This window comes from Ammodytes marinus, assembly GCF_949987685.1.
Source record: "Ammodytes marinus genome assembly, chromosome: 15".
Taxonomy (NCBI): domain Eukaryota; kingdom Metazoa; phylum Chordata; class Actinopteri; order Uranoscopiformes; family Ammodytidae; genus Ammodytes; species Ammodytes marinus.
The window spans coordinates 9,105,925-9,133,672 of record NC_137219.1 but is presented as its reverse complement, the minus strand read 5'-3'; the positions used below and the strand labels follow the sequence as shown (position 1 = coordinate 9,133,672).

General features: G+C 41.1%; 1 protein-coding gene across 1 annotated transcript in view; it reads right to left on the bottom strand.

Annotated features, from left to right (window-relative positions):
- The window catches only part of LOC307261302 (nardilysin-like), a 31,484-nt gene extending 4,094 nt beyond the window's left edge, over positions 1 to 27,390 (bottom strand). Inside the window, exons 1-24 of the mRNA XM_080041807.1 lie at positions 27,368 to 27,390; positions 26,489 to 26,726; positions 16,069 to 16,291; positions 15,407 to 15,488; positions 14,474 to 14,627; positions 13,621 to 13,694; positions 13,194 to 13,289; positions 12,860 to 12,982; positions 11,150 to 11,207; positions 10,535 to 10,608; positions 10,058 to 10,127; positions 9,151 to 9,228; positions 7,855 to 7,975; positions 5,156 to 5,214; positions 4,703 to 4,757; positions 4,487 to 4,591; positions 3,889 to 4,012; positions 3,460 to 3,549; positions 2,426 to 2,545; positions 2,244 to 2,295; positions 1,886 to 2,036; positions 791 to 918; positions 447 to 609; positions 190 to 221 (exon numbers count right to left, since the gene is read on the bottom strand). Coding sequence (XP_079897933.1) covers positions 190 to 221; positions 447 to 609; positions 791 to 918; positions 1,886 to 2,036; positions 2,244 to 2,295; positions 2,426 to 2,545; positions 3,460 to 3,549; positions 3,889 to 4,012; positions 4,487 to 4,591; positions 4,703 to 4,757; positions 5,156 to 5,214; positions 7,855 to 7,975; positions 9,151 to 9,228; positions 10,058 to 10,127; positions 10,535 to 10,608; positions 11,150 to 11,207; positions 12,860 to 12,982; positions 13,194 to 13,289; positions 13,621 to 13,694; positions 14,474 to 14,627; positions 15,407 to 15,488; positions 16,069 to 16,291; positions 26,489 to 26,685 — 2,429 coding nt within the window. The 5' untranslated portion in view covers positions 26,686 to 26,726; positions 27,368 to 27,390. The remainder of the gene's footprint in view (positions 1 to 189; positions 222 to 446; positions 610 to 790; positions 919 to 1,885; positions 2,037 to 2,243; positions 2,296 to 2,425; positions 2,546 to 3,459; positions 3,550 to 3,888; positions 4,013 to 4,486; positions 4,592 to 4,702; positions 4,758 to 5,155; positions 5,215 to 7,854; positions 7,976 to 9,150; positions 9,229 to 10,057; positions 10,128 to 10,534; positions 10,609 to 11,149; positions 11,208 to 12,859; positions 12,983 to 13,193; positions 13,290 to 13,620; positions 13,695 to 14,473; positions 14,628 to 15,406; positions 15,489 to 16,068; positions 16,292 to 26,488; positions 26,727 to 27,367) is intronic.
- Positions 27,391 to 27,748: the final 358 nt, after the last annotated feature.

Genomic DNA, 27,748 nt, shown 5'->3' with positions numbered 1-27,748 from the left:
AACAAGAAGAAAAGGGGAGAGAGAACAATACAGGTCAACAGGGGAATAAGTGAAAAAGGTGAAATTATCACGGGATACAACAACTGAAGCTGATGCAAATGACTGTATGGGCAGGAGAAAATAATCAATCTGATTGTATAGCATTGGTGTTCTGATTAGGGGGTGAATGCAGTGTAATGGCTGACTTACTCGTTGACGTACTGCAGGAACTGCTCTGACTCCTTGTGGAGAGAAAACACAATAAACGATAATGACCAGGTAGAAATAATTGACGGAAAGTGAGGAGAGAAAATCAGAAATAATATGTACGTACGTAACTATGTCAAGTACTCTCAGAATCAATTGATGCAAGTTCAGACATGATCATTAACTCATTCACAGGCTAATCAGCTAATTTCATTGTGAATCAATTCACTTGTTTGAGTGCCTGCCTGCCATCCACTTACAGTGCTGCATATGTTGCCCTGCACCAGTCCCTCTGCGTACAGCTCGGCCCCAAAACTCCGGCTGAACTCCATCAGCTCCTGGCAGGTGAGACCGGCCATCAGAGCCTGGTACTTCTCCACCATGGACCAGCGAGGGTGCTCTAACATCAGCAAACGCACATCTCTGATACAGAGGAGATGGGAGGGGAGTGAGAGAAGAGAAGAGAAGAGAAAAAGGAGGACAACAGAAGCTGTCACACATTTCACCACTAGAAGGCATCATAGACTCGACGATGAGTCACAAAGGAAAAATGAAATGTCAGAGAGAAAAGGAAAAAATAAAAAATAGAAGGTAAACAACTCACTTGCCGAGTTTCTCCGGTTTAATCAGGATGTTGAAGTAGGTTTTCTTGAGCTGCTCTGCGAACATGCTGAAGACACCAGGGGAGGCAGAGAAATCAGCCAGGTGGTCAATGATCAGGTGGAACAGCAGCTGAAGAGAGACATAAGACAGATACCAATCACCAGCATTAGCACACATGAATACAATGTAAACACATTTCTGTCTGTGTGTGTTTGCGTCTTTAATAATAATAATAATATGTGACTATGCATGCAGCTGGGTAACAGATAGTCTGTTGAAAAGACAGTTTCAAAAACCAATTAGCAACAGTGTATATGAAGAATTTCTGAAAGAGATAGTTTCGCATTTTGGCAACAAACAAAAAAAGATTATTTGCTTTCCTGCCAAGACTTAAATGAGAATGTGATTCCTGTGTCATGTCTGTTTATCTTGTTAATTGGGGAGCTTGAGAGGTGCTGAAAGGCATATTCTGTTTCCAGTCGTATTGCTAAGCTGAGCTAACCGTCTCCTGGCTCCAGCTATCTATTTAACATACAGACCAAGTGAGAGCGCTTTCAATCTTTTCATCCTACTCAGAGCATGAAAGCGAAATAATGTCAAATGTAGAACCATTCCTGTAATGCTTTATAGATCACCATAAAGCCAATAATGACCATTTAGTTTCTAGGTTGTGACAAATACCAGATGGTGAATAGCCGCCACTTTAAATGTAAAGTAATGAACGTAAAGGGCAAATTATGATTGTCTACATCTATAATGATGATATATAATAGCTTAAATGAATGATTTAGTACCATCGATAAGGATTTTATTCACAACTTACAGACAAAAGTAAAATATGAAAGTGCTGTCCGATAGCTATTTTGGCTACTTAACATCATTTATACTCATGTAGCCAACACAGGAAGAAAAGTCTTATGGGCCAGGGGGCACATGACACACTATGGCTTTATCTTATACATTTGGAATTCTCTAGTGCACATCCTGCATACGCATTGGTATGCACAATGTACAACTTATGCAGATTCAGTGCGTGGTTTTACAGATGTAATCGTATCTGTTTGTGCGTGTGGTTCCCGCTGATGCATTTACTCACAGGCAGTTTGTGGTTGAATCCTTTGACTTTGACGATGAGGCCGTGTTCGCCGGCCGTCAGTTTGTACTCGAGCTGGGCCACGTCAGCCTCGTAGGCCGGCTCTGCAAGGTTGTGACCCAGGACGTTGACCATCAAGTCAAACAATACCACACTGGAGCAAAGCAAGGTAAGAGAAGAAATGGAAGTAGGGAAGGAAGGAAGAAAGGAATCAAGTGAGGAGAGGTAGAAGCAGGGAGAGAGAGAGAGAACAGATAACAAAAAAGATTGAGGGATGAGAGAAAAGAAGAAGATGTTAATCAGTATTGCAGCAAAAAACAATACAAACATTGCACAAGGTCACATCGGAGCCTGAACTTACTTCTTAGCAGACTGCTGGATGACAGGAGAGATTAGGTGGAATCTGATGTAGGCTGCAGCAGGAAAAAAGGACAAACGAATGTCAACGCTAAACCTATTTTTATTTTTAAGTCTCTATGGAAACATCTTGCATGCTAAACGGTGCACACAGTGCATCTTCACACACACACAAACAAATTTCACCTTTAGGGATTTTGAATTTGTTGTCCTTCTTGTACCACAGGCATCCCTTGTCGCTGTCGGCTATCCGGACAGGGAACTCGGTGTCTGGGCAGTCAGAGGGCTTCAGGGTGAAGTCCGTGGCTGAAAAAATGCACATAAAATAACAGCGACTTATAAATAATGTGCGAGGGTGAACCATTCCGGATGTCCAGTTTGGGAAGGACATACAGCTGGTTGTCAAAAGTGTAAAAGATTAACCCCCAATAAATGATTCATCAACCCTTGGGCCAATAACTAAAGACATATAATTTCCTCTACATTTTAGTAGACATGGCACATTTCGTGATATGGCCTTTCAAAAAAGTACAATGTACAAATAGAGTACATAACCAAACAATCTTAAAATGTGTCAGAATTGGACCAGAGGGGCACTGTTAGCTGGGTTTGAGTTGTTGAGTCTTGACCTCTTAATGACTGTACTCCAGTTGGCACCATCTATGCAATCTGCAGACGAAACTGAATTTGTGTGACATGTTTGCAGTGCGTCAGATTTTCAAGCTTTTCAAAAGTTGAAGAATAGTAAACTTGTATTCACGCATCAATCGGGTGAATGTGAGAAACTGCTTTTTTCTTTCATCGTACGAGTTGACGAGTGATCTCTGCAGGTGAGCAAAATATTTTGTTGTCAAACTGTGCACTGACTGAGCAACGGAAACGGTGTGAAAAAAAATATTTTACACTGCAAACTAATTTGGGTTTGAATAAGAAAACACTTCCACTAGGTCAGTAACTAACAGGGCGTTTTTATAGAAGACAGAATACAATCGACCAAAACACTCCCTATCTCCCAAGTTTGGGTCAATATATCTGATTACTTAATTTTGTTGGGTGGATGAATGGAGAGCTAGAATGTAGTGAAAACTGCTGGACCAAGTCTCCTTCATGGACATCTCATTGGACACTTTCCAGATATTTGCAGAAGTTTTTGGGCCAAAATAAGCCTTTTTTAATTTATTTGGCCCGTAGTGCAGACTTCTGTTAATTCATTCACCCACCGATGAACTTGTTTTCAGCAGGAAGGTGGAGTTCAGTGTTCAGCTCCAGGTTTTCTAGTGTCCACCGCTCTGTCCACTCCTGCTGGATGTCTGTGTGGAGCAAAAGAACACATATTAGCACACAAGATATAGTTTCAGTTGAGATTCATGGTTTGAACTTAGTACCTTTATTCCAAGAAAAAATATTATTTATGTTTATTTTTTTTTATTTTTTTTTAAAATGCTGTTTGAACACTAGTGTTCGCCATCTGAAATGACAGAGATAAATGCTGGCATTTCTACTGCCGGCTGTCTGCGTTATATCAGGCTGAATATCACCACACAAGGGGAAAAAGACAATATATTCACTGAATGCCTTTGTTGTGGGAAGGAGCTGTTATAGTGACAGTAAACACACACACACACACACACACACACACAGAAACATACCCTCCACGCTGTATTGTGTGCCAAACCACTTCTCCCTGAGGGGACACTGGCCCTCATGTTCTGGAGACAGCAGCATCAGGTTGGCTTTCTCTGGGGTGAGGAGGGACAGAGCTGCACTGATCACCTAAACACACACACACACACACACACACACACACACACACACACACACACACACACACACACACACACACACACACACACACACACACACACACACACACACACACACACACACACACACACACACACACACACACAAGAAGTGAACTTTTCAAAAAAAGAGAGGAGTTGTCTTTTCCTCCTCCATTCCTAGATGACTTGTTTATGTGGCATCAATTTTAGCTGTCAATCATAATAAGAGGAATAAAAGCTGAAAAGAAGTTACGGCAATCACAAGAAATATGCAGAGCAATTAAGACAGTAACTTATCCACTAACCAAAAACAGTACCAACAACTGCAGCAAATATATTTTTGGCTGTAATCATGTCTTTATTTTCCCACCCTCTGAGAGACCTATTCATTAAAATATTCTTAAAAAAAAATTAAGAATTAAACCCTTAACTGGTTCACTCCTCAGACTACTGAACTACTTACTTCTGGGTTGAACTGGAACATCAGCTGATCTCCTGTGAGGAAGTCTTCTTTAGGGAACAGCTGCATGTTCTCACAAATGTCCTCCACATACTCTATAGGATCAATCTGACAGAAGGGAAATCATTCTCAGTGGTAAAGAAAAAAAACAAAATACAATTGATTTTTTGTCCAAAAAAGCATCTGAAAACTGCAGCACAATAACATTTGCATTCTTACTTGCTCCTGATAGTGAAACTCGTTGGCTTCAATCTTCTGAATCTCGTCATATATTCTGAAGGCATGAACAAACAGACTGAAATATTAGGCTACCCTTAGTCATCCAGGACGGGAGCTCAGATTGTCACAACATCAACACTCCTTAAGACAGATTAGAGAACACAACAATAACAAAAAAATAAATAAAGCTACACATTTATAATTGAACAAACAAACAACCAAACACCCCCAGCACATTAAATAGTCAGTATCCGGTTAAATGCAGTATTAACTACTTGCTGCATTACAGTGTATCAAAAAAGTAACATAAAGAGAATATAAAAGTTTTTCTTAGTTAAAGTCAAGTTTTTCTTCTGTGTGTGTGTGTGTGTGTGTGTGTGTGTGTGTGTGTGTGTGTGTGTGTGTGTGTGTGTGTATGTGCGTGCATGCGTCTGTGTGTGTGTGTGTCAGTGCCTTTGCTGTGGTCCAAGTTTCTGCAGCATCTTCATGTACTGAAACACCAAGTGAGTCACCTGTGAAAGACCAAAGAGACACACACAAAAAGAAAATTCCTTCAACTTTGATGATTTATTGTAGTGTTAACTTTTGTCAGTGAAATAACTTTTTTCATAATGATGGGGTTTATTTGAAGGTACTGTTAGTTTTATAGAAGAGGGATAATTACTCCTATCTTGTCGACTATGGTTATTTGATTACAGTCATTAGAAAATGCAGTGACAATCATTTGAAAAATGGGTATTTATTTAAATACTAAACAAAGAGTAATGAGTCTATAGTTGCCCGCTTTTTGGAGATTTGAACATATAAATGAAAATGTAACCTTTGCCTTTATGGTAATCATGTTTAACTGAACAGCACGTCCTTAAAATCAGTTTAATTTTACAGGAAGGGAAGTAGGGGAGAACGGGGTAAGTAGGCACACTTTTTACTCTAGTGAGAATTGCTCATTACCAAAACATCTGTCAATAGCCATTCCTACATTAAATTGAAGCTTAAGGTGTTGGCTAGAAATGTGTGTCTCTCTTTTTTTCCAACTTATTGTAATGAAGAAGTAATTTACCATCAAAGACACTCTGACACATTGTGACAACCAACCCCATCAAGGGGTCGGTTGTCACACACTATGGGGTTGTTTGTCACAATGTTATCTTAATGGGAAAAATCTTAAAAAGAAGGCAAGGAGGCAGAACCAAATTTGAATGTTTAATTGCATTGTGAAGTTGACAAATAGGCCTACATAACGTTCTGCCTTGGCAGCTGGTCTAGTTTGGGATGCACTGGGTTGTTTTGATTTTGTTGCCCTTTTTTCTTTTGCTTGCTAGCTGCCTTTTCCTGCTCTATTCTTTCCTTCTCTGGGGTGTCAGTGAGGATACAGCTTGACAATTTATTTCGTTATTGGGTTCCTTTTCTGGCTGCAGCCTTGAGATAACATGTGACAACCAACCCCCCAAAAAATTTGACGACCAACCCCAACTTGAATTTCTTGCTAGCATCAAGGCCAACAACCATCTGACAACTAATTAGCTTGCTAACCACAATCTAAACTATAGTTTACCCTTCACACTTTCTGAGGATAACAAGTGTTTTGTTATAAACCCATTGTGTAAAAGCCTAGAAGAAAAATACTGAGAAGCAAAATATTTTGAATTTGACATGAAAAACACAAAACATCCTCTCACCTGAAATGCAGCTGTCTTCCTCCAAGGAAGTATATGTATGTGACCTCTGATCCCAATTCTGGACCTTTTTTATATCAACATTTCAGAGCTAGCGCGCTCTGGTGGCGAGATATAACGAATGTGACATCCAACCCATGTGACAAATTACCCCGTTCTCCCCTACATCATAATAATTGTGATGGGTGCAATGGCTGCATGTCACAGACAGATTAGACACTTTGAGTGGTATCATTGTTCAGATCTAACCCAGGAAAGAACGAGAGCAAATAAGCGTCAACCTATTCTTTGAAAAAAGCTTCAGGGAAATAATCAGTTTAAAACAAATGCCCCGTGATCCAAACAATTCTGGGCTATTCCTTTCTGAATGGAAGCGTCGGTGATGAAGAGCTCCGGCACACAGCAAACAACCTCAAGGCTGTTGCAGCATTTACACAGCCTTGATCAATGCAGGTTTTATGGACTGAAAAATGTTTCAATGAGGCACTCCAGATCACAAACAATCATCCTGTTGAATGATGACCAACTGTGTCCCTGTTCAACGCAAGCATTGTTATGGCAACTGATGACACATGTTGCTTCCTTGACATTACCTGTTGTAATTATTCAAACAAAGCAAATAGGCCCCCGCTGGCTCCATGCAGATTACATCCAGTTTACACACTGCTACCAGTCTCTGTTCTCCAATGTGGCTCAACTAATTCAGACTAAATGTTCCTGTTTAGTATATTATATTGATAACTTAATCCTGGATGAAGTTATAAGGAATAACGGTGCACCTACATTTTGCACCACACTTTAATTCATGTTGAACTTAAGACAGTGACAGAGACTGATTGGTATTAAATAAGTTCTGATGTTGGGTACATGATTGGTGGTGTTCTCACCCATGAACGTACAAGAGACTTTTGATTGAAAATATGAATGCTTTCCAAAATCTTTTAAAAGAAGCTTTGCATATATCATTTACAGATAAGTGAGTTTAAGTTAATCTCGTTATGTGTTTTAGTGTTCAAATAGAAATATATCTATTTGAATTTCTAATCAAATGGCGTATGATCTGGTTCTGTTGGCTTTTTTTTTTACTGTCAGAATATTTTAGTTGAGTTTATCTTTTGGCAAATTTTTTTTCAAAATAAATTTGGTTTGGTTCATTTTTAGTGTACAAACTTTGATTTTTTTTGTTTTGATTATTTGATCAATTCATTGTGGTAATTACACCAACCGTAAAATGTCATGGTCATGAACCAGCTGACTGTCAATAAAACCTGCACTTTTAAGGATTTGTTGCTATGGAAACAGGTGTTTTCTAAAGGTAAATTGTAAACTTGCTTCAAAGAACAAATCGATACGGATTCATGTTAAATCGTCAACAATTATTTCTAATCCAAAAATGATGCGACCCAGGATGTCAACATTTCTACGTCTGCACCACACAGACTCAAGTACATAAGAAAACAAACTCATTCTCTTTACCTCGAAGAAGTTTTGGAAACCTTCATCAGTGAGGGTGATGGAGATGGAGAAGATAGAATAGGTGGTGTTTTGGTCAAAGCCAGTTTCACTGTTTCCTCCAAACAAAGCCAGGGCCCAGCACCTGAAGACACACAGGCACAGACACACACACACAGACACACCATTAATTAACACTGACTTTAAAATAAGACTGCTGGTAAAGATTTACTCAGTCATAAACTGGAAGGAGAAGGCACATTAAGCATTTACACATGTGCAAGGAAATAGAAAATAAGTCACTTAATGTTTCTTGATTGCAGACAACACTGTAGTTGTCCCTTTGAGGCAGCAGCACAGCTTTAAAATGTGTGTGTCGTTTTGCTGTGTGTGTGTTTGGCTTTCAGGCAGCCTTTTTAAATTCAATTAAAAATGAAAAACAAATTGCAGAGATTTGAGACTTCCTTGAGCTGGCTAATCCGTCTCTGTGAACATCGTGTATCCTTTTATCAGCAGGAAGACATGGTCTGCTGGTGTGATGATGCACTTAAAGGCCAAGATTGGTTTGAAGAGTCTGCACCGCATTAGCAAACAAGTAGACATTAAGTTGACATGGTTGGATTATTTAATAAAAAATGTTAAGCAAGTTTCAAATGTCTGAAAGTTTTCATAGTGAACTGGAATTAACTGAAACCAATGATAGGAACAATGCATGTGGAATAGTCTGGAGTAGGTATTTTACACTATATAACACTGGTACTTAAACTTTAGGGCATCTGATAATCAGTAGCGTTCCAAACAGATAAGACAGAACATTCGCTACTTTCAGTAAGGGGACAACAGTGGCCAGACTACAGACCACATTTCTGAACTTAATAAAAACACCTCTCTACTGCCTCAGCAGTTTGTTTCGACTGGGAATTGAGACCGAGTACAGTCAGACTTAAAGAGTTTCCATTCATCAACACATAGTTAAGTAAATAGGAATATTCTATCAAAGGCTCCGAGTGGTGAAAATAGTAAAGTGAATATCGGATGTGCTCTTGGTACTGTGGGAACTACAGAGGGGTTTAGAGAATCACTTTGCCACTTAGCAACAAGAGGCCGAAATGCACTTGTACAACCACATCCAGGGATGAATCACATCGTCAAGTGTGCTGACAGAGTGTACGGTTCGAAGATTGGGCTCCCAACACTCAGGGCTCACGCTCAGGGCTTGAAAATGCCTGTGTACACGCGGCAAATTGAAGACCTTTTAATTGGGTTTTAGAGTGCCCCTCGAATCAGGAAAACAAACAAGACGGAGGCAATAACACTCACTTCTTTCGGAGCACTGAGAGGATGCTTCCTGTGCCTTCGTGGCCAATCAGCCAAGAGATGTAGTGAAGAGGCTTCACCCTGAAGAGTGGGAGAGAAGAACACGAAAAGAAGGAACAAAATAAGATTCAATGCAATCCCTCTCTATAAATCAGGGCAAAGCATGGTATATTTGGCTGGTCTAATTCTATGTTTATATGAAGAAGTACCACTGGAGATAGATACAAGGGGCCCAAAAGTAGGGATGAACTGATCCACTATTTTTAGTTCAGATCCGATTCCGATATACAGGTTTTGGATATCGGCCGATACCGATACTGTCCAATCCGATATACTAATTATTATACATTTCTTTGTTTGTGGTGATGCTATGTGTAAGGTTAGGAAAGCTTAAGCAACAGAGCAATTCTAATTCAAAAGAGCAAGAATTATACACAAATGCATCTAGGTTTATCTTGAAAGGCAGACTATGCAACATTCTAATGAAAATATAAATTATAGTCACAAAAAAATAATCCCTCTCAATGATCACTTCTGCCCCACTAAAATATGTGATGGTGTGTTTATCTGCACAGTCTTCCTCTCTCTGGCTATATTTTACATTATAGCGTTTATTGGTATGGTTTTGTAAACAGAAGACTCAGGTCTAAGCTCCACCCAAGCTTGTCCCTTTAAAAAAAAAAAAAAAAAAAAAAAAAAAAAAAAAAGATTTTAAATCGGAGTTGTCAGTCCGATATCCGATACGTAGAATTGCAGCCATATCGGACTCAATACCAATATGTATATCGGATTGGCCCCATCCCTACCAAAAAGTGAGAAACTCATCTGAAAAGACGGTCTGGTTTGGGTTGTCTAATACTGGGCACATAAATGTGCCAGTACCATGCGCTTTATAGAGTGCGTAGCTCACCTGTAGTATGCCTCTTGAGGGGGGATGGCCCAGGTGATATTCAAACAGTGAACTTTCCCAACAGGGACGACTGCAAACACACAGACACAAAGTCAAGAGAAACAACATGATAGAAAATGAACTCAACTAATGCTTGTTACTGCTGTATTTTCTCAACCTTTTTGCCTTGTAATCCGAGATCCTGCAAGATCTAATTTGTAAGCAGTTCGACCAAAATATTTTTTTTTCCCAGATTGCCCTATTTTTGTAGAGGTGTAATGTATATAATCTCTGAATTCCCGTCGGGATCAATAAAGTATCTATCTATCTTTCTATGTATAAGATAAACAAATAATAAAAAAAAAATTGCTTTTCTGCTTCACGTCCCTTTCAACAACCTCCTGACACCTCACATATATAAATAGATTTAGGGAAACACTGCTTTATATAACCAGATGTGTTCAGTATTTAGAGCTGTGTGGTAAGGCAGATCAGTACCTCTGTAGAGCTTGTTAAAGGCTGGTGTGTCAAAGGGGTCCAGCATGCCAGAGAAATCTGGCTTGGGTAGACCACTGCGGACACAAAAACAGAATTTTAAGATGCATGACTGAAGATAGTACCACTAAACATGTCTTAAAAATACTATAATGTCCTTCCATAATATAAAAAAAAAATATCTGTACGAGAAGCTATTTAAAATGATTGATTTACTGCAATTGCAATTAATTTTTTTCAACACAAACTAATTTAAGTTTTAGAATAAGCTAAAAGAGGACTCTCCCAACACAGTTTGTTCTGCATTGCAGTGATGAGCATGTCTGGGGAGGGGGGGGGGGGGCTTCCACAGTGACTCATAAAGCAAACAGAAGTGGAGTTCTGTGAGAAAACACTAACTCAGCTTGACTTTAGGGAGAAATTATCCCTGTCAGGTGAATGAGAAAAAAAGAACCCCCGTCTGAGATGAAGAGAGATAAAGCAAAAGAAACGGGGCCGACTGAGAGAACGCTTGACATTTACATTTTGAGCAAAAGTCTCAAAGGATATTCAGACTCAATCTATATCACACCGGCAGCTCCTCACACAGTGACTGAGAGTCTCTCCTCAAATACTCACTTGTTCGGCACCTTGCTGAAGATCTCTCTCACCCACTCCTCCAGAGTGTCCAGCTTCTCTATAAAGGACACACCGAGTGAAGGAGGACAAATTACAGTTCAAGTGTGTGTCAGTAATTCAGCCGGGAAACTCATAACTCTGGGTTTGGGGAATATTCAGCGCAGTGCACACCATTTGCTTTTAAAGCAGCTGTAGCGTTGACTACATTTCAAATAAATGTAGCCAATAAAAAGGACCTATCTGTATAATGCTTTGTTGAAATTGTTTTATTATTATAGATTATATTCACATGTATAAAAGGAGGTTAACACATCTCAGAACTTTCTAAGTGAGCACTCTCCAACCAAATGATACTTAATAATATACACGTTTTTCTGGGTGTTTTTCACATTATTGATGAGTACAAGAGTAAAAAGTGTTAGCCTGTGCATTCATAAAAAAATCATAAAAATAGGAGTTTTTTTTTTACTTTGGTGTTAGGGCAACCCTTCTTGTTCACACATTATTTATGGCCTTCATTTCTTCTGCCATAACCATTCAGTGTATTACATTACAATCTTAAAAATGATAGCCTAAAGCTGCAATAATCACTCTTTCTTTATGAGCCATGGATCAAATGACTATGTGTAATATGAAACTCGTTTGTCATAGTGAAAAAAAAAACTGAGAATTTTGCCCCACCTCTGCAGTTCTATCAGTCCTAACAGACTGACTAGACTATAGAGTGTTTTAGCATCATCTAGCTTATTGTTTTGGTTCACTCCCACACCGTCCTCATCAGCATTGTTTCCAGCAGCTATGGTGGTCAGTGAATAAAGCTCTCATGAACCCATTGTACACTGTCTGCCTGCCCTGCACCAAACAGCAGTCAGACAGAGTTAGCGCCTAGCTGGTGAAACATAATGGAGCATGTAGCAGCTAAAGAGACAGATATATGCCTCAGGTCTAAGAGTTTGTCCGAGACCAAAACAAAGTGAGCATTAGACACGAAAAATAATGAATGTGTTTCCATAGCCACTGGCTGTCTAATTATACAACTTCGGCATATCAAACTTTTTTCTAAGGTGACATTGTGTCAACCTTGTGTTTACAGCTTGTTGCACTGCACCAATGTAATCAAATTCAATTAGTGCTGTTTAAAAAGTGGCGCTTTTCATTAAAGTTCAGATAACCGTAGTTAAATCTCATGTCAGGAGATAAATACATTTAAACTTAAAATTTTCATATTTCCTCACGAGGAGTTGAATGCTATATACATTTTTCCAAGTGAAGCATATATACTTTGTGGTTTCAAATCGATCTAGATATCATCACTTTCAGCAGGCTGTTTTATCTGGCTAAGGATGATTTTTCTCAGCACAAATGTCAAGCCCAATCATAGTATTACTCGTAAGCAGTAGTTAATTAGTCGTGTTGTATATTCTGTGAAACACATTGGATATTTTGTTTCTGACTTTGTTTTGAGAGAGATAGTGCAATTTGAGTAGATTCGTGGCTGATTAGGCACAGCTGACTGAACACTATGAAAGTGAATTCTTATTAGAGCTGCTACTAATCAATGTCTAAATTGTCAATTAATCTACGAATTGCTTTTTCGATTAATCATTTCATTTATTGTAATGAATCAATTGAGCTCAATCAAATCTCTTATCAAACTGCTAATGGACTTAGTTCTTGATGCAAAATACATGGAACAGATTTTTGGCTGACCTTTTGACTGCACAGCCAGAGTCATGTAATGGGCGGAGTAGTGTTTCTTCCAGAAGGCACGCAGCCGCTTATAAACATTGATCTTCATCTTCTTTGGCTCCTGTTTCAGTGTCTGGGCATTCCCTGGTGTTGTCACAAAGTGAGCAAATCAATTGAGCGGAAAGGAGAAAATCATCTTTACAAAACGAGTTTACAAACAGCAGAGATATCAGCTACAGAAAGGGAAGGAGACTTGGCAATCTCTCTCGGCGCTCCTGCTTGTTATTGCTGAACATACCCCAAAGGAGGCCGTACGTGTATTATGTGTCCCAGCGGTTGTGTTTACCAAACTCACCCCAGCAGAACTTGCCCATAGGGTGTCCAGGTTTGGCCAAACTGCCAAACAGCATCTCCTTCCTGTGGGAGTCCGACGGCTTAGCCAGCTGGTACTCTGGAAGACAGAAGGAGAGGAAGGGGGGGAAAACTTTTTTAATTTTTTTTATAAAGGAGCAAGAAAAAGACCGTGATCACTGGTGTGCAAAAGAGCTGCTTTAGAAGTTCAGAATCAGTTTTATTTTATTGTCACTACCACAATACATACTCGGCATACATTGAAGCGAGATATTGTTCTCCTTAGATCATGGTATGTTACACATGAAAACAGACATATAATAGACAGAGACACATTAAGATAGACATTCATTAAAGTATGTCTTAGTAAGTTTAACCTCAAGTACGCCTAAAATCTTTACTTCTCTGTGCGCAGAAGCATCAAAACTCACCGCTGTCAACGGCCTCCACCTCCCTGTCAATGGCGTCTCGGATCATCAGGGGGCAGATGAAGAACTGAGCCCACCTAAGAGGGACAGAGAGGACAGATGAGGGCGGCTATAATCAGGGGGCCACATACCAGCCCGCACAGTAAAGACAATCAGATGCAGACTGATACGCATCACACGGACAACAGCAGAATGGCAGGTGGCTGATTGAGCCTATAATGTTTGCTCGAGCCTGTGGTACAAATCAGGGGGCTTTTTTGGGGGGGTATTTTATATTCCCATAGGTGTTCACAAAAAAAGAAAAGTGTCCCCGTGCTATTTAGCCACAAATTCTTGCAACAATGAGATCACTGCTGTAAAAGGGGGCTCTAGGTTTGTTAATGGTTAATCATAAAATGTGATAAAAAGAATGATAAGAATCATTTGCATCATCATGATTATAGCTAAAATTCCAAAAACAGAATACATCCTTTGAACCGACTGAAAACCAAGGACAGCTTGCAAAACACCTGTTTAAAGATTAAAATAACTGATATTAATTGGGTTAGGGTTGTTACTTGTCATATTACTTGACACATGATTAAAATACTGTTTCGTAACAATGTGGACTGGGAAGATTGTATATCATTGTATGAAAATAAAATATACAAATCAGTGTATTGACAGTTATACCAGTACACAAGTGTCCAAAAAGCTACCTTCTTCTGTTTGAAAATGTCTGGAGTGGTTGTTTTTCCAGTTCATTCTCTCCTTTCAATGTTTTGTGTTTACCTGAGAAATCATCTGGTGATTGTGAAGTCCACTTCTTAGGACCTGAAAAAAAAAAGAAGAAAAAAAAACTCTGATCCACCCTCACCTGTCAAGAGCCTCTTTGAAGCTTTTCCTCTGCACGTCAAACTGGAAGATGGTTCTCTCGTAGTCGGTGGAGGCGTTGTCGCTCCCGCCGTGCTTCTTGAGGAAAGAATCAAAGCCATTTTCCGAGGGGTACTTCTCGCTGCCCATGAACACCACTGAGACACAGTGGGAAAGCAGTTGGGGAAAGGGGAGTAGAAGAGAAGAGGTTCAGAAAAATAAAGGAATTTAAGATGAAAAGATCCATCATAGTACGGTCCTTGGATATCTTATTTTTATCTGTATTGCTGGCCGAACACAGACAGTGTTGCAATCATATTGCCCCCTTAAACACAACAGAATTGAATGATATTTTCCTAAATCTAAATCTTGCTGTTAACACTGTCTGTGAGAATGTGAAAGGTGTTTCTTTCTAACAGACCGTTGAGAGACAAGGCTAAACAATCCCAACCGGTAGAGGAGAGGGATGTCACCATTTCTCCACTGACAGTAAAGTGTAGACCAGATTGCAATTCCAAAGATATGCTGTAGTTAAAGAGAAGAGAGCGACTCTTGCTTTTTATTCTGGACCGGATAACATAACCCTTAAATGTAACAAGTTCCCTTGCGATCTTTGTTTCTTGGCAGAGGGTATAATGTGAAATGCCAGATATTATTAACTGAAGGAGAACTTGATAAAAACAAGTTCAGTAAAAAGTAGGGTGCACTGAATAATTTAAAAATAGCAAAGTTACTCCAGGATTGCACTAAAAAAAATGTGGTTGAGTCTAAGGACACAGGGTGATGCGTGTTGCACAGACTCTGAGGCAATTATTTTATGTTGTGATCTGAGCTGTTGCAAGTCGGAACTGAAATTAATGGACTAGTTGCTAGGTGACAAAAAGACGAAACATCTCCCTCTCAATGACTTGACCCCTCTCTCTGGTTGATTACTCACTGTGTTCCAGAAAGTGAGCGAGGCCGGGGAGGTCGTTGGGGTCGCTGAAGCTGCCCGCACTGACGCACAGTGCTGCTGCACACTGCATGCACACACAGGACAGGTGAAGTTGGAGTCGGACAATGCACTTAATGTTTTTCTTATTAGCAACAAATCCCATGAAAAAACAACCAGAAGTAATCACAGAATTGGTCAAACAAGGAACAATGAACAGGTTTTGCTTGACTCGCTAAGGCCTGATGGAAGTTCTTAGCAGTACTTAGGCATGGGACAATAACCGGTTTTAGGGTATACAGAGGTATGAAAAAGTCAAGGTTTAAATACCGCCATTATCTCCGTCATACCGTTCTAAGGTACTAGAACACACAGGATGTTAACATACAAGTTTATTTCCACTTTTACTAAAAAGTGGAAAGTCAGCATGTCTCTAAAAACCATGTCGAGCTGCTCACTTAAAGAGGACTGCTTTTATTTTAATCTTGTTCACACAAGTTTATTTATGTTCAGAATATTCTACATGTTTAAAAAAAAAATATTAGTTTTTCACAGAGGCATTTCAAACTAACACATTTGAGAGCTGTAATCGTAACACCGTGATACCATGGTATTTTTGCACAAGGTTATCATACCGTCAGAATATCATAGCAGCCCATGCTTCGTACCTGTTTCTCTGCATTTCCTTTCTTCTTTGTCCCCTCCCAGTCGTCATCTTCACCATCACCCTGCTCATCGTCGTCTTCCTCAGACTCGTCCCCCGTTTCATCTCCAGATTCCTCCTCTTCCTCCTCCTCTTCCCCTTCTTCCTCTCCGTCAGAGTCTTCTGAAGCTGGGCCGCTGTAGTCAGATATAAGCAGAGCTCGCAGCCCATTGTCAAGCACAACGTACCTGGAGGGAGAAAGGTCATAAAAGGTGAAGCAGATCCTTTGCATCCAGAGAAGACAGTTTGGAGACAGTGTCGTTTTACAGCTTTAGTAGTTTTTATTTCTCGTTTCATTTTCGACCTGGCCATTGAATCAAATGTCTCGTCTAACACCTTGGGTCGCCTGTGGCTAAGGGTTGGTAGTACTATCCCCACCCTCCTGCCATATAACAAAGTGTGCCTGGGCAAGCCACTGAAGCCCCAAATGCTCCCGATGGTTAGCTTGCACCCTGCCTGGTAGCTGCTGCCATCAGTGTGTTAGTGTGTTTGTCAATAAGGCAAAACAATGTAAAGCGCTTTGGGTCTGAGAAATTATGTGAAAAGCGCCATATGAGTGGAGTCCATTCACCAATTTACTTTTGAGACTCTCTTGTTGTATCCATTTTCACACTAAATTTCTTAGTGTGTAAGCCCCACGGAGGCCTGAGGCTCTGGTGTGCGCGTATAGCATGAAATCGTTCTATCGAACTACAATAATACTGTACTCATCATCCAGCTGGAGGAAATCTTTGAATCTGGGTTAGTGGATCTGCCTCATTTGCTTCCGATTACGAGCGGGAGAAAAAGTATCCTAACGTAAAATCATATTATGGCAATGGTCAGAAAACCAGTCAGCTTTTTTTTTAACCTTTATTTATACAGGTGAATCCCATTGAGACCGGAGACGTGTTCCCATGTACACGTTCTGGTGTTCTGATGGCATAACAGTATCTGGTGTGACCACCATTTGCCTCACGCAGTGCAACACATCTCCTTCGGATATTGTAGGGGCCAAAATTGTTTATTTTGAAAAGTTATACACTTCCGTTTTGATTGACACATGTGGGTGTGGGTGTGGTTTATATACCGGGGCACTTGTGGCGGGCGAGGGTTAGGATACAAAGGGGGTTAGTGGCGCACCTGTTTTATTTTCTGTTTACCGTCAACTTATCGTCAACTTATCGTCAACAACGTCAAATAACCTTCAATTACAGCAGTATATATTTTATTTGTTTATTTTCAACACCATCTACATGTTCTCATTCATCCGTTGTAATTCTGCCTTTCATTTATTAAACTCTTTAAACTATACCCATCACCGGAGTTGGAGATTTGTTTGGACGCGTAACTGCCTGGAGCCCATTAAGCCTCTTAGCGGCCTTTATTGGAGAGCAGTCGCTACAATTAGTAAACAGAAAACTACAATCCAAAAACACCACGGCATGGACGGGATTCAACGTTGCTCTTACCGCTTGGATCTCGATGTTTTGGAGTGAACGAACTAAGCAACATTGGACTCTTTTCCACGGACGCCTTGGATCAGAGACACAATTGACAGTTGCAGCAGCGGTGTAACGCGCGAGTGACAGCAGTGCATCACAGCCATCAGAAACGGTATGTTTGTTGATCCTTCTGTGTATTTGTTTGAAGTTGAACACAGTTTGGAAGGCTGCCGTTTTGTCCATTGGGGACTGTTTGTTTTGGCTTGTGTTGCGCGTGCTTGGTTGTCGCGATCGGCAATTGTTTGGGCTGATTTGACCGCGTGGTGAGCTGAGGCCGCCGCTGTGCTGTGCTGTGCTGTTGTGTGGAAATCGCATATTGGCTGAATCAATGTCATTGCGGATTGCATTGTGTCTGTTGCTCTGTGCTTTGATGAATTGTGAAAATTGAAAGTTCGCATAATGAGTGACGCAAATGAAATGGAAAATACGGAGAAGAGAACGGTCAAGCTTACAGCCAAAGCGCTGGCTTGCAAAATGGAAACTCTTCAAAAGCAACGTCAATCTAATGTGACAAAAATGAAAGAGCTCTCACTTGAAATGAAAGGGCTCATGAAATGTGATGAAAATGCAAAGAAAGTGCAATTCAAACTGGAGGAACTCAAACAACTGCATGAAAATGCAAATGCAACACATGAGTCAGTGATGGTTTTACTTCCCAAAGAGGAAAAGGTAACACAAAATGAATGGTTTGGACGCATAATAAAACACAACACAGACTTCACTGATGATGTCCAAACATGGCTCTCTGAGATTGAAGGACCCTGTCAGCAAGCAAGAAATGTGACTACAGATGTGTTAACTGCACAATCAGTCATCTTTCCCATTCCAACTGAAGAGGAGGCACCTGTTGAATTAAAGGGAAATATACCACACTCTGATGTTCAACCTGCCATTCCTTCCCAACAGAATAAAGCGATATCTGACATGCAGGATGAAATAAATCCAAGTGACAGTGTGTCAAATATTACAAACCGGAGTCACAAATCACATTCTTCATGCTCAAGATTGTCCACCACCTCATCTGCATGCATCAAGGCTGAGGCTGAAATGGCTGCTCTTATTGTGCAACAACAAATGCTTAAAGATAAACATGCCATAGAAGCACAGGAAGAGCAGCTTAGGAAGCAGGAAGAGCAGCTAAGGAGGAAAAAAGAGCAACTGGAACTGGATGGAAACCTTGCTGCTACAATGGCAAAAATGAAAATTCTCAGAGCCTCAAGTAGATCTGGTGTGCGTAGCCACAGATCAAGAGCGTCAGATGGTATGAACTCATATATGGTGAAGAAACAACATGAAAATAGAACACAAATGATTGCCACTGCTGACGGAGACATTACGCAAACCCAATCTCTCCCCACAGTGCCAGTGACAGTACAGTCAAATGTTACAGTACCTACAACATTGCCTGCTCCAAACAATGGTGAACAGAGCAATATGATTCATATCATGGAAAAGCAAAATGACATCACTGCATTAATGGTCCAGCAACAGTGTCTCTCTTTAATGCCCAAGAAAGAGATTCGTCGTTTTGATGGTGACCCACTTCAATTTCAAACATTCATAAAATCCTTTGAACACAATATTGAAAGCAAGAACCCAAACCCCACAGATTGTCTTTATTATCTCGAACAGTATACAGAAGCACAACCTAGAGAAATGGTGAGGAGCTGCGTTCATATGACAGCAGAAAGAGGATTCAGGAAGGCAAAGTCCTTACTGCAGGAGCACTTTGGCAACGAGCATAAAATCGCTACAGCCTACATGGAGAAGGCTCTTTCATGGTCGTCAATAAAACCAGATGACACAAAAACATTACAAGCATACACTCTGTTTCTAAGAGGATGTTGCAATGCCATGGAAGATGTCAACAACATGCAGGAGCTCAACATGTCTGCTAATCTGCTAATTATCATAAAGAAGCTGCCATATCGACTGAGGGATAAATGGAGATCTGTGGCATGTGATTTTCAGGAAAGGTACAAACAAAGAGCTACCTTCAGGGATCTGGTTAATTACCTGGAAAAACAAGTGAGGATTGCAACTGATCCAGTGTTTGGAGACATCAGAGACACTCCAACACCAAGCAAGGATGGAAGGAGTTTTATGTCAAAACCACAGCATCCAAGAATCAAAGGAAGTACATTTGCTACCACTGTGACAGTTGCACATGAGAAACATGGAAATGGACCTAGGAAAATGGAGAGTTGGCCGGCTGTAAAAAGGTGTACGTTCTGTGGAGGTGGACATGCTTTGGAGGTGTGTTTCCTATTGGAAAAGAAAGCACATCATGAGAAAATCACTTTCTTAAAAGAAAATGGAGCCTGCTTTGGTTGTCTGCAGAAGGGACACATGAGTAAGGACTGCAGGAAGCGACTCAGCTGCAACATATGCAATTTGAAGCATCCTCGGATGCTGCATATCCACCAAAGAAGGAACGAAATGGACAAACATCAATCTCCAACAAAAGAAGAAGCCGACATCGGAGCCATAGCCTCGGTACAGACAAGTGGTCTTACTGGGGCCGGTGAAGACAACTGCAAACTCTCAATAGTGCCTGTGAAAGTAAAGGCAAAGAAGGGGAACACAACAGTGCATACATATGCATTTCTTGACCCGGGAAGCACTGCGTCATTTTGCACATTGGGGCTAATGACTAAACTCAATCTCCAGGGAAGAAAATCAAATATTCTTCTGAGAACAATGGGTCAAAGGAAGGTCGTGGAAACCAGCATTGTTTCAGGCCTAGAGGTAACAGGACTGAATGGCACTGAGTTCTGTGATCTCCCATGTGTGTACACACAGAAGACAATGCCTGTGCACAAAGGAAACATCCCACATCAAAATGACATCAAACAGTGGTCTCATTTGAAGAATATTCACTTACCTGAACTGGACTGTGAGATTGAGTTGCTGATTGGCTCTGATGTACCAAAGGCTCTTGAACCACTTCAAGTCATTAGAAGTGTGGGAGATGGACCGTATGCCGTTAAAACATTGCTCGGCTGGACAGTTAATGGACCTCTGGGAGGAAAAGATGATTATGCTCAGGAGCAGTCAGACATCAGTGTTAACAGGATATCAGTTGTTACACTTGATGAGCAGTGGGAGCAGCAGTACAAGATTGACTTTCCTGAGTGTGTCAAAGATGACCAAGAACCTTCAAAAGAAGATCAGCAGTTCTTGGAGTTGGTTTCAGCATCTGCAAAGCTGGTAAATGGACATTACTGCTTTGGCTTACCATTGAAGGACAGGAAAATCTGCTTGCCTGACAATAAGAACTGCGCTGAACAGAGGACACTAAACTTAAAAAGGCGTTTCCAGAGAGATCCATGCTATCACTTGGAGTACACCAACTTCATGTCTGACATGATATCCAAGGGTTATGCAGAGAAAGTACCAGAAGGGATCTTGGAACGTAGTGATGGCAGAAAATGGTATCTACCACACCATGGAGTTTTGCATCCACAAAAGAAAAAACTTCGAGTAGTCTTCGACTGTGGAGCTACATATCGGGGAGTTTCACTGAACTCTCAGCTCTTACAGGGGCCAGACCTCACCAGCACCTTGATTGGAGTCATAGCTAGATTCCGTAAAGAACCTGTTGTCATTGCTGCGGATATCGAAGCGATGTTCCTCCAAGTGCAAGTACCAAAGGAAGATCGGGACCTGCTACGGTTCGTCTGGTGGCCTGATGGAGATTACAGTCAGAACATGGTGGAATACAGAATGACGGTGCATTTATTTGGAGCAACATCATCTCCAAGTTGTGCAAATTTTGCCCTGAGGAAATGTGCTGAAGACAACACTGGCCAGTTCAGCCCACAAACTATCAACACCATCTTGAACAACTTTTATGTGGATGACTGCCTCGCTTCAGCAGCTTCAGAAGAGGACGCAATAGCTCTTTATCACGAGTTAAGAGCCATTTGCTCCAAGGGAGGCTTTGTACTCACCAAGTGGATAAGCAATAGTCGTCATGTATTGGCTGCCATACCTGAAACGGAAAGAGCAAAAGAAATGAAGGATCTGGATTTGGACCATGACAAATTACCTGTGGAGAGGATGTTAGGTGTACAATGGTGTGTTCAGTCTGACGTCTTCAAGTTCAAAATCATCCTCAAAAACAGACCACTGACAAGACGAGGGATTTTGTCGACTGTCAGCTCTGTATATGATCCCCTTGGAATGTTGGCACCAGTAGTCCTGACTGCAAAAAGGATCCTACAGGAATTGTGTCGGGAAAAGACTGGTTGGGATGATGTGATACCAGACTCTTTTGTGCAGGAATGGATGAGCTGGATTCAGGAACTCCATAACTTGGAAGACTTTAAAGTCAATAGATGCTTCAAACCTACAAACTTCGGAACGGTAACATCTGCTCAGCTACACCATTTTGCTGATGCATGTCAGGATGGTTATGGAACTGTGAGTTATTTGTTACTGCATGACAACCATGGCCAAACACATTGTGCATTTGTGATGGGAAAGGCCAGAGTGGCTCCTTTGAAGCCAGTCACTATCCCTCGCATGGAGTTGACTGCTGCTACCATGGCAGGCAGAATGGACACAATATTGAGGAAAGAGCTGCAGATGGAACTAGCAGACTCTACATTTTGGACTGACAGCACCTCTGTGCTCAAGTACATAAAGAACAGGACCACACGATTTCGAACATTCGTGGCTAACAGAGTGACTGAAATTGCCAAAGCCTCAGATGAACATCAGTGGAGGTATGTCAACACGAATGACAATCCCGCAGACATGGCTTCCAGAGGTGTGAAAGTTAAAGCTTTCCTAAAGAAGGAAATGTGGGTGTACGGACCTCCGTTTCTTCTTGGTCCTCAGGAAGAGTGGCCTCAGAACCCTGATAGAGAAAAGAGAAGAGAGAAAGAAAAAAGAAGAAGAAGAAGAAAAAAAGAACGACAGAAATGGTCCAACATAAGACGCAACTTCACCCCAGGAGACATCGTCGTCATTGTGGATGATTCAGCACCTCGCAACTCCTGGTTGACTGGAAGGATTGTGGAGACCATGATGGACAAAAAGGGACTTGTACGTCAGCTTCGGATCAAGTCCAAGACCAGATTTCTGACCAGGCCCATCAACAAAGTCTGCCTACTACTGGAGGCAGAGGATCATTGACTGACCCAAACAAACTTTTGACCTCTTGACTTTGTTCCTGGAGACATGACTTTGACTAATCACTCTTTCTTTGGATTACAAATAATGAAGAAAGAAGATCAAGAAAATATATTTACTGTGTTGATTGTCATGTCAAATGTGTAATTATTATTTGAATTTGAAACATAATAATTAGGGGCCGGAATTGTAGGGGCCAAAATTGTTTATTTTGAAAAGTTATACACTTCCGTTTTGATTGACACATGTGGGTGTGGGTGTGGTTTATATACCGGGGCACTTGTGGCGGGCGAGGGTTAGGATACAAAGGGGGTTAGTGGCGCACCTGTTTTATTTTCTGTTTACCGTCAACTTATCGTCAACAACGTCAAATAACCTTCAATTACAGCAGTATATATTTTATTTGTTTATTTTCAACACCATCTACATGTTCTCATTCATCCGTTGTAATTCTGCCTTTCATTTATTAAACTCTTTAAACTATACCCATCACCGGAGTTGGAGATTTGTTTGGACGCGTAACTGCCTGGAGCCCATTAAGCCTCTTAGCGGCCTTTATTGGAGAGCAGTCGCTACAGATATAGTTGATCAGGTTGTTGATTGTGGCCTGTGGCAGGTGTGGCATATCAAGATGCTGATTAGACAGCATGATTATTGCACAGGTGTGCCTTAGTGGCCTTTTATTCTGGCCACTAGAACATGTAAATGGGAACAGGGGCCTCTTCGGATTCAGTTTTTTGCATAGGAAATTTCCTTTCCTAACGAGATGACCCGGAAGTAAATGGTGGAAAGGTGGTTTGAATAAAATGCTTAAGAAAGGTGCCTCAAAGCAGCCTTTGGGCCTCTCCGAATAGTCTTTTTTGCATACGAAATTTCCTTTCCTATGGAGATGACCTGGAAGTACTCGGCGGATAGGTGATTCGAATTCTCAAAATGCTTAGGAAAGGCATAGGAAAGGAGCCTCGATTCATCCTTTAACCCTCCTTTAGCATAGGTTACTCCGGACCAACCTATGCGAAAGGAAAGGAGATAGTGGTATCCCATAATCCTTTATGGCGGCAAGATTTAAAGCAACAGGCGGAGTTTACCGACTCTACACGAATACGAACGAGAGGTAAAACAGAAGAGAGGAGAGGAGAAGAGAGGAAGATTTAACTCGGCTAAAACAAAATACCCCCCCCTCCCCCATAAAGATAATAAAGAACTCATAAAAGACCAACATCATAATAGTTATTTTCGTAGAACATAATTTACACCATAAGAAAATAAAATACCAACTTCACATTTAATGAAGTTACTGGGGGCAGTTAATTTCAACAACATAAGTGTAGCCTCTTTTTATTCCACATGTGAATTGGGATATATGCAAGTGATTCTCACTCTGTTGGCGACAACCTGATTAAAATCAATATGAAAAGAACGCATGGATCAAACGAGCGAGAATAGGCTAGTGTAGTTTCACGCTAGTGACTCACGTCAGCACTACTCGCCGTCGCGCAATGACGTCGGTTAGGAAAAGTGGAGTCGAATTCATTTGAAACAGTGCTGTCTTTTCCTATGTTCGATAGGAAGCACCTTTCATCTCTCCTTAACCCCGATGACGTTTAGGGGTTAAGGTATAGGAAAGGAGGTTTATAGGTTAGGAGATTGGACTATTCGGATTGGCCCCACGTGAATACGAAGAGAGAAGAGAAGAGAGGAAGATTTAACTCGGCTAAAACAAAAAACATTATGGAGAAAAGGCGAAGAATCCCCCCGCCCCCTTTAAGATAATAAACTCATAAAAGACCAACATCATAGTAGTTATTTTCGTAGCCCATAATTTACACCATAAGAAAATACAATGCCAACTTCACATTTAATAAAGACTACTTGGGGCAGTTAATTTCAACATCAACATAGCTTAAAGGCCTACTTCACCGGTTTGAATATGAAGGTGTATTGAATTCTGAGATCCTATGTAGTATAAATGTGCGAAAAAAATTGAAATCGGTTCATCCTAGCCTGAGAAAAGGCCTTCTCGTGACATCTGTGATGTCACGAGAAGGCCTTCTCGTGACATCACAGAAAGAGAAATATAGGGTTAAAAAAAAAAAAATTACTTTGTAAATATTACTGTGATGTCTTTTACTGTGACATCACAGTAATATTTACAAGTACGTTTTTTTTAACCCTATATTTCTCTTTCTGTGATGTCACGAGAAAGAGAAATATAGGGTTAAAAAAAACTCTTTCTGCCTTTTCTCAGGCTAGGATGAACCGATTTAAATTTTTTTTGCACATTTATACTACATAGGATCTCAGAATTCAATTCACCTTCATATTCAAACCGGTGAAGTAGGCCTTTAAGTGTAACCTCTTTTTTTCACATGTGAATTGGGCTTCAAGTGGCCTAGAACATTCCCGTTGGCCACGTCCGACCTAAATGATTCTCACTCTGTTGGCGACAACCTGAAGTCTTTTCCTATGTTCGAAAGGAAGCACCTTTTCATCTCTCCTTGACCCGATGACGTTTTCCACAAAGGTTAAGTAAAGGAGGCTTAAAGGTTAGGAGATTTGACTTTCTTTTTGGGGCGGCAGTGGCGAAGTGGGCAGGGAGGTCGCCTCTGGAGTGCGGGGTCGGAGGTTCGATACCCGCCTACCCGCCACATGTCGAAGTGTCCTTGGGCAAGACATTGAACCCCAAATTGCTCCTGATAGTTAGCTTGCACCCTGCGTGGTAGCTGCTGCTGCTGCTGCTATCGGTGCCTGAATGTGTGTGTGAGTGGGTGAATGTGTACAAAACAATGTAAAGCGCTTTGAGTCTGTGAAAAACCAGGGAAAAGCGCTGTATAAGTGGAGTCCATTTACCATTTTCTGTAGATGCCCCAGGTCTCCCTTGAAAAAGAGTGTCTGTTCTCAATGGGATTTACCTGTATAAATAAAGGTTAAAAAAACTGTAAAGAAAACTAACTAGTTTTCTGACTCCCCCCCCCCCCAATAAACTGCACATTTCAGTGTCATTTTATTGTGGCCAGCCTTACGCACACCTGTGCAATATTCATGCTGTCTAATCAGCATTTTGATAATGCCACACCTGTGAGGTGGGATGGATTATCTCAGCAAAGGAGAAGTGCTCACTAACACAGATTTAGACAGATTTGTCAACAATATTTGAGAGAGATGGTTATTTTGTATATATAGAAAAAGTTTTAGATTGTTGAGTTGAAAAATGGGAGCAAAAACAAAAGTGTTGCATTTATATTTTTGCTCTGTATAATAAAGGAGATAAATCATGTAGCAGGGTCACAACAGCTCAATTCTAATGGTAATACTTTTAATAGCCAAGAGAACGGTCACATCTCGTATGATAGCTTGAATATGGGGTTATAGGTGGGGTCAGCGATTCTGGAGAATGCTTGATGTCAACAATATCACTTTTTTTTTGTCAAAATCATTGAGTATCTCCTCACGATCCACTACCTGTCCGTAATATGTGCACTGAAAAGAAATCTGGTGTTAAAACACAGCCTAGGCTCTGTAAACGGGCATGTTGGACCCCTATGTTTACCCACCCTTTGGTAACATGCCAGTTTATGGAGCCTATAGGCTGTGAAATAAAACCAGATATTTTTTCAGCGTGCACACAGCATGGACAAGTAGCAGATTGTGAGGAGATAATCACTGATTTTGACACAAGGTGATTTTGACAACAAAGCATATGGCCAGTCCAGAATCGCTGACTGCTCCTTTAACTTGTATAAAGTAGAAGTGTCTTTTTACCTGTACTGTTTGGGGTCACTGGGGGACTTGATGATCTCGCTGTCTCCAACATTGTCCTCTCCTCCTTCCCCTGCAGCCCGGCTCTCCTCCTGGTATACCGGGCCTAGATCTTCTCCTGCATCTTCTCCTCCTTGGACAGAGCCCGCGGAGTCAGACGTCGTCGGGGTGTTCCTGGATTTGTTTGTGTGCGGCATCATTGGCTTGACTGGTGATGTTGTTGAGACTGTGGCACTGCGGGCTGACAGCAAGGCGCGACCATAAACAACAGGACAGCTCCCTGTCACCGGTAATTTACTCGCGAGCACGGCGACGCACCGTGTCAGCCTGAACACAGCTATGATGAAGACCCTTTCTGACAGACGAGCGGGGCAGAAATAAAGCTCAGAAAACCGATTGGTGAGGTTAACAACAACCAGACGGTATTTACCCAAGGCCCCCGTCTATGGGAGAGGCCTATACGTTTGAACCTGAATTGGCCACAATGCAGCTATTCATACAGGCTGTGTCTGGTGGTTTCGACTATATTCACACAGATGTCAGCTAAAAAAAGAGACCCGGCCAAACCACCACAACAACCAAAACCAAAACCCGAACCTCTAATTTTCAAAGCGAGACTCCTCACAGCAATATAGACACCACAATAAGGGACCAGTTTAAAAAAAAACAGCCCGAAGAAATGACAACATTTACACACACATAAAGATACAAAAGTGTTTGCTACAAGCTACAAGAGGAATGTCGTGTCAGCAAATTAAAAATATCCGAATAAACTGAGATTTAGCAGGTTAATTTCGTGTTTAGTGATTCAAGGAAAAGCCCAAACGAAACTTTTAAAAGTACTTTGTGAAGCCGGTAGCGTTAGGAAAGTAGCATCCATACCTTCCTCCCTGCTGACAGCTCGAGGCGGCCTCAAATGTGCACACGAGCATCCCCGCAACAACAAGTGCTGTGATTCGCTGAGAATTCTCAGCCACTTCACCATGCTGCCCTCTGATTGGCTGGAGAGTTAAACAGGCGTGGTTGGCGTGCTTACATGTGGGCAGTGAGGAGTCAGAAGTGGTTACGTTGAGAAAGCTGCAGGGATGGAGACAAATAGCCACCTGGATGTACCGGGCATCTGCTAGCCATCTGTTTATGATCATGACTGCTAGATTGATGTTCAAGCGAACACTTGTCATTGCCTGTAAGTGTCACAATTGTTCTTTTATTTATTTTTATAATCTCGTCAGCCAATATAACAGGTAAGCATTGCATTGGATG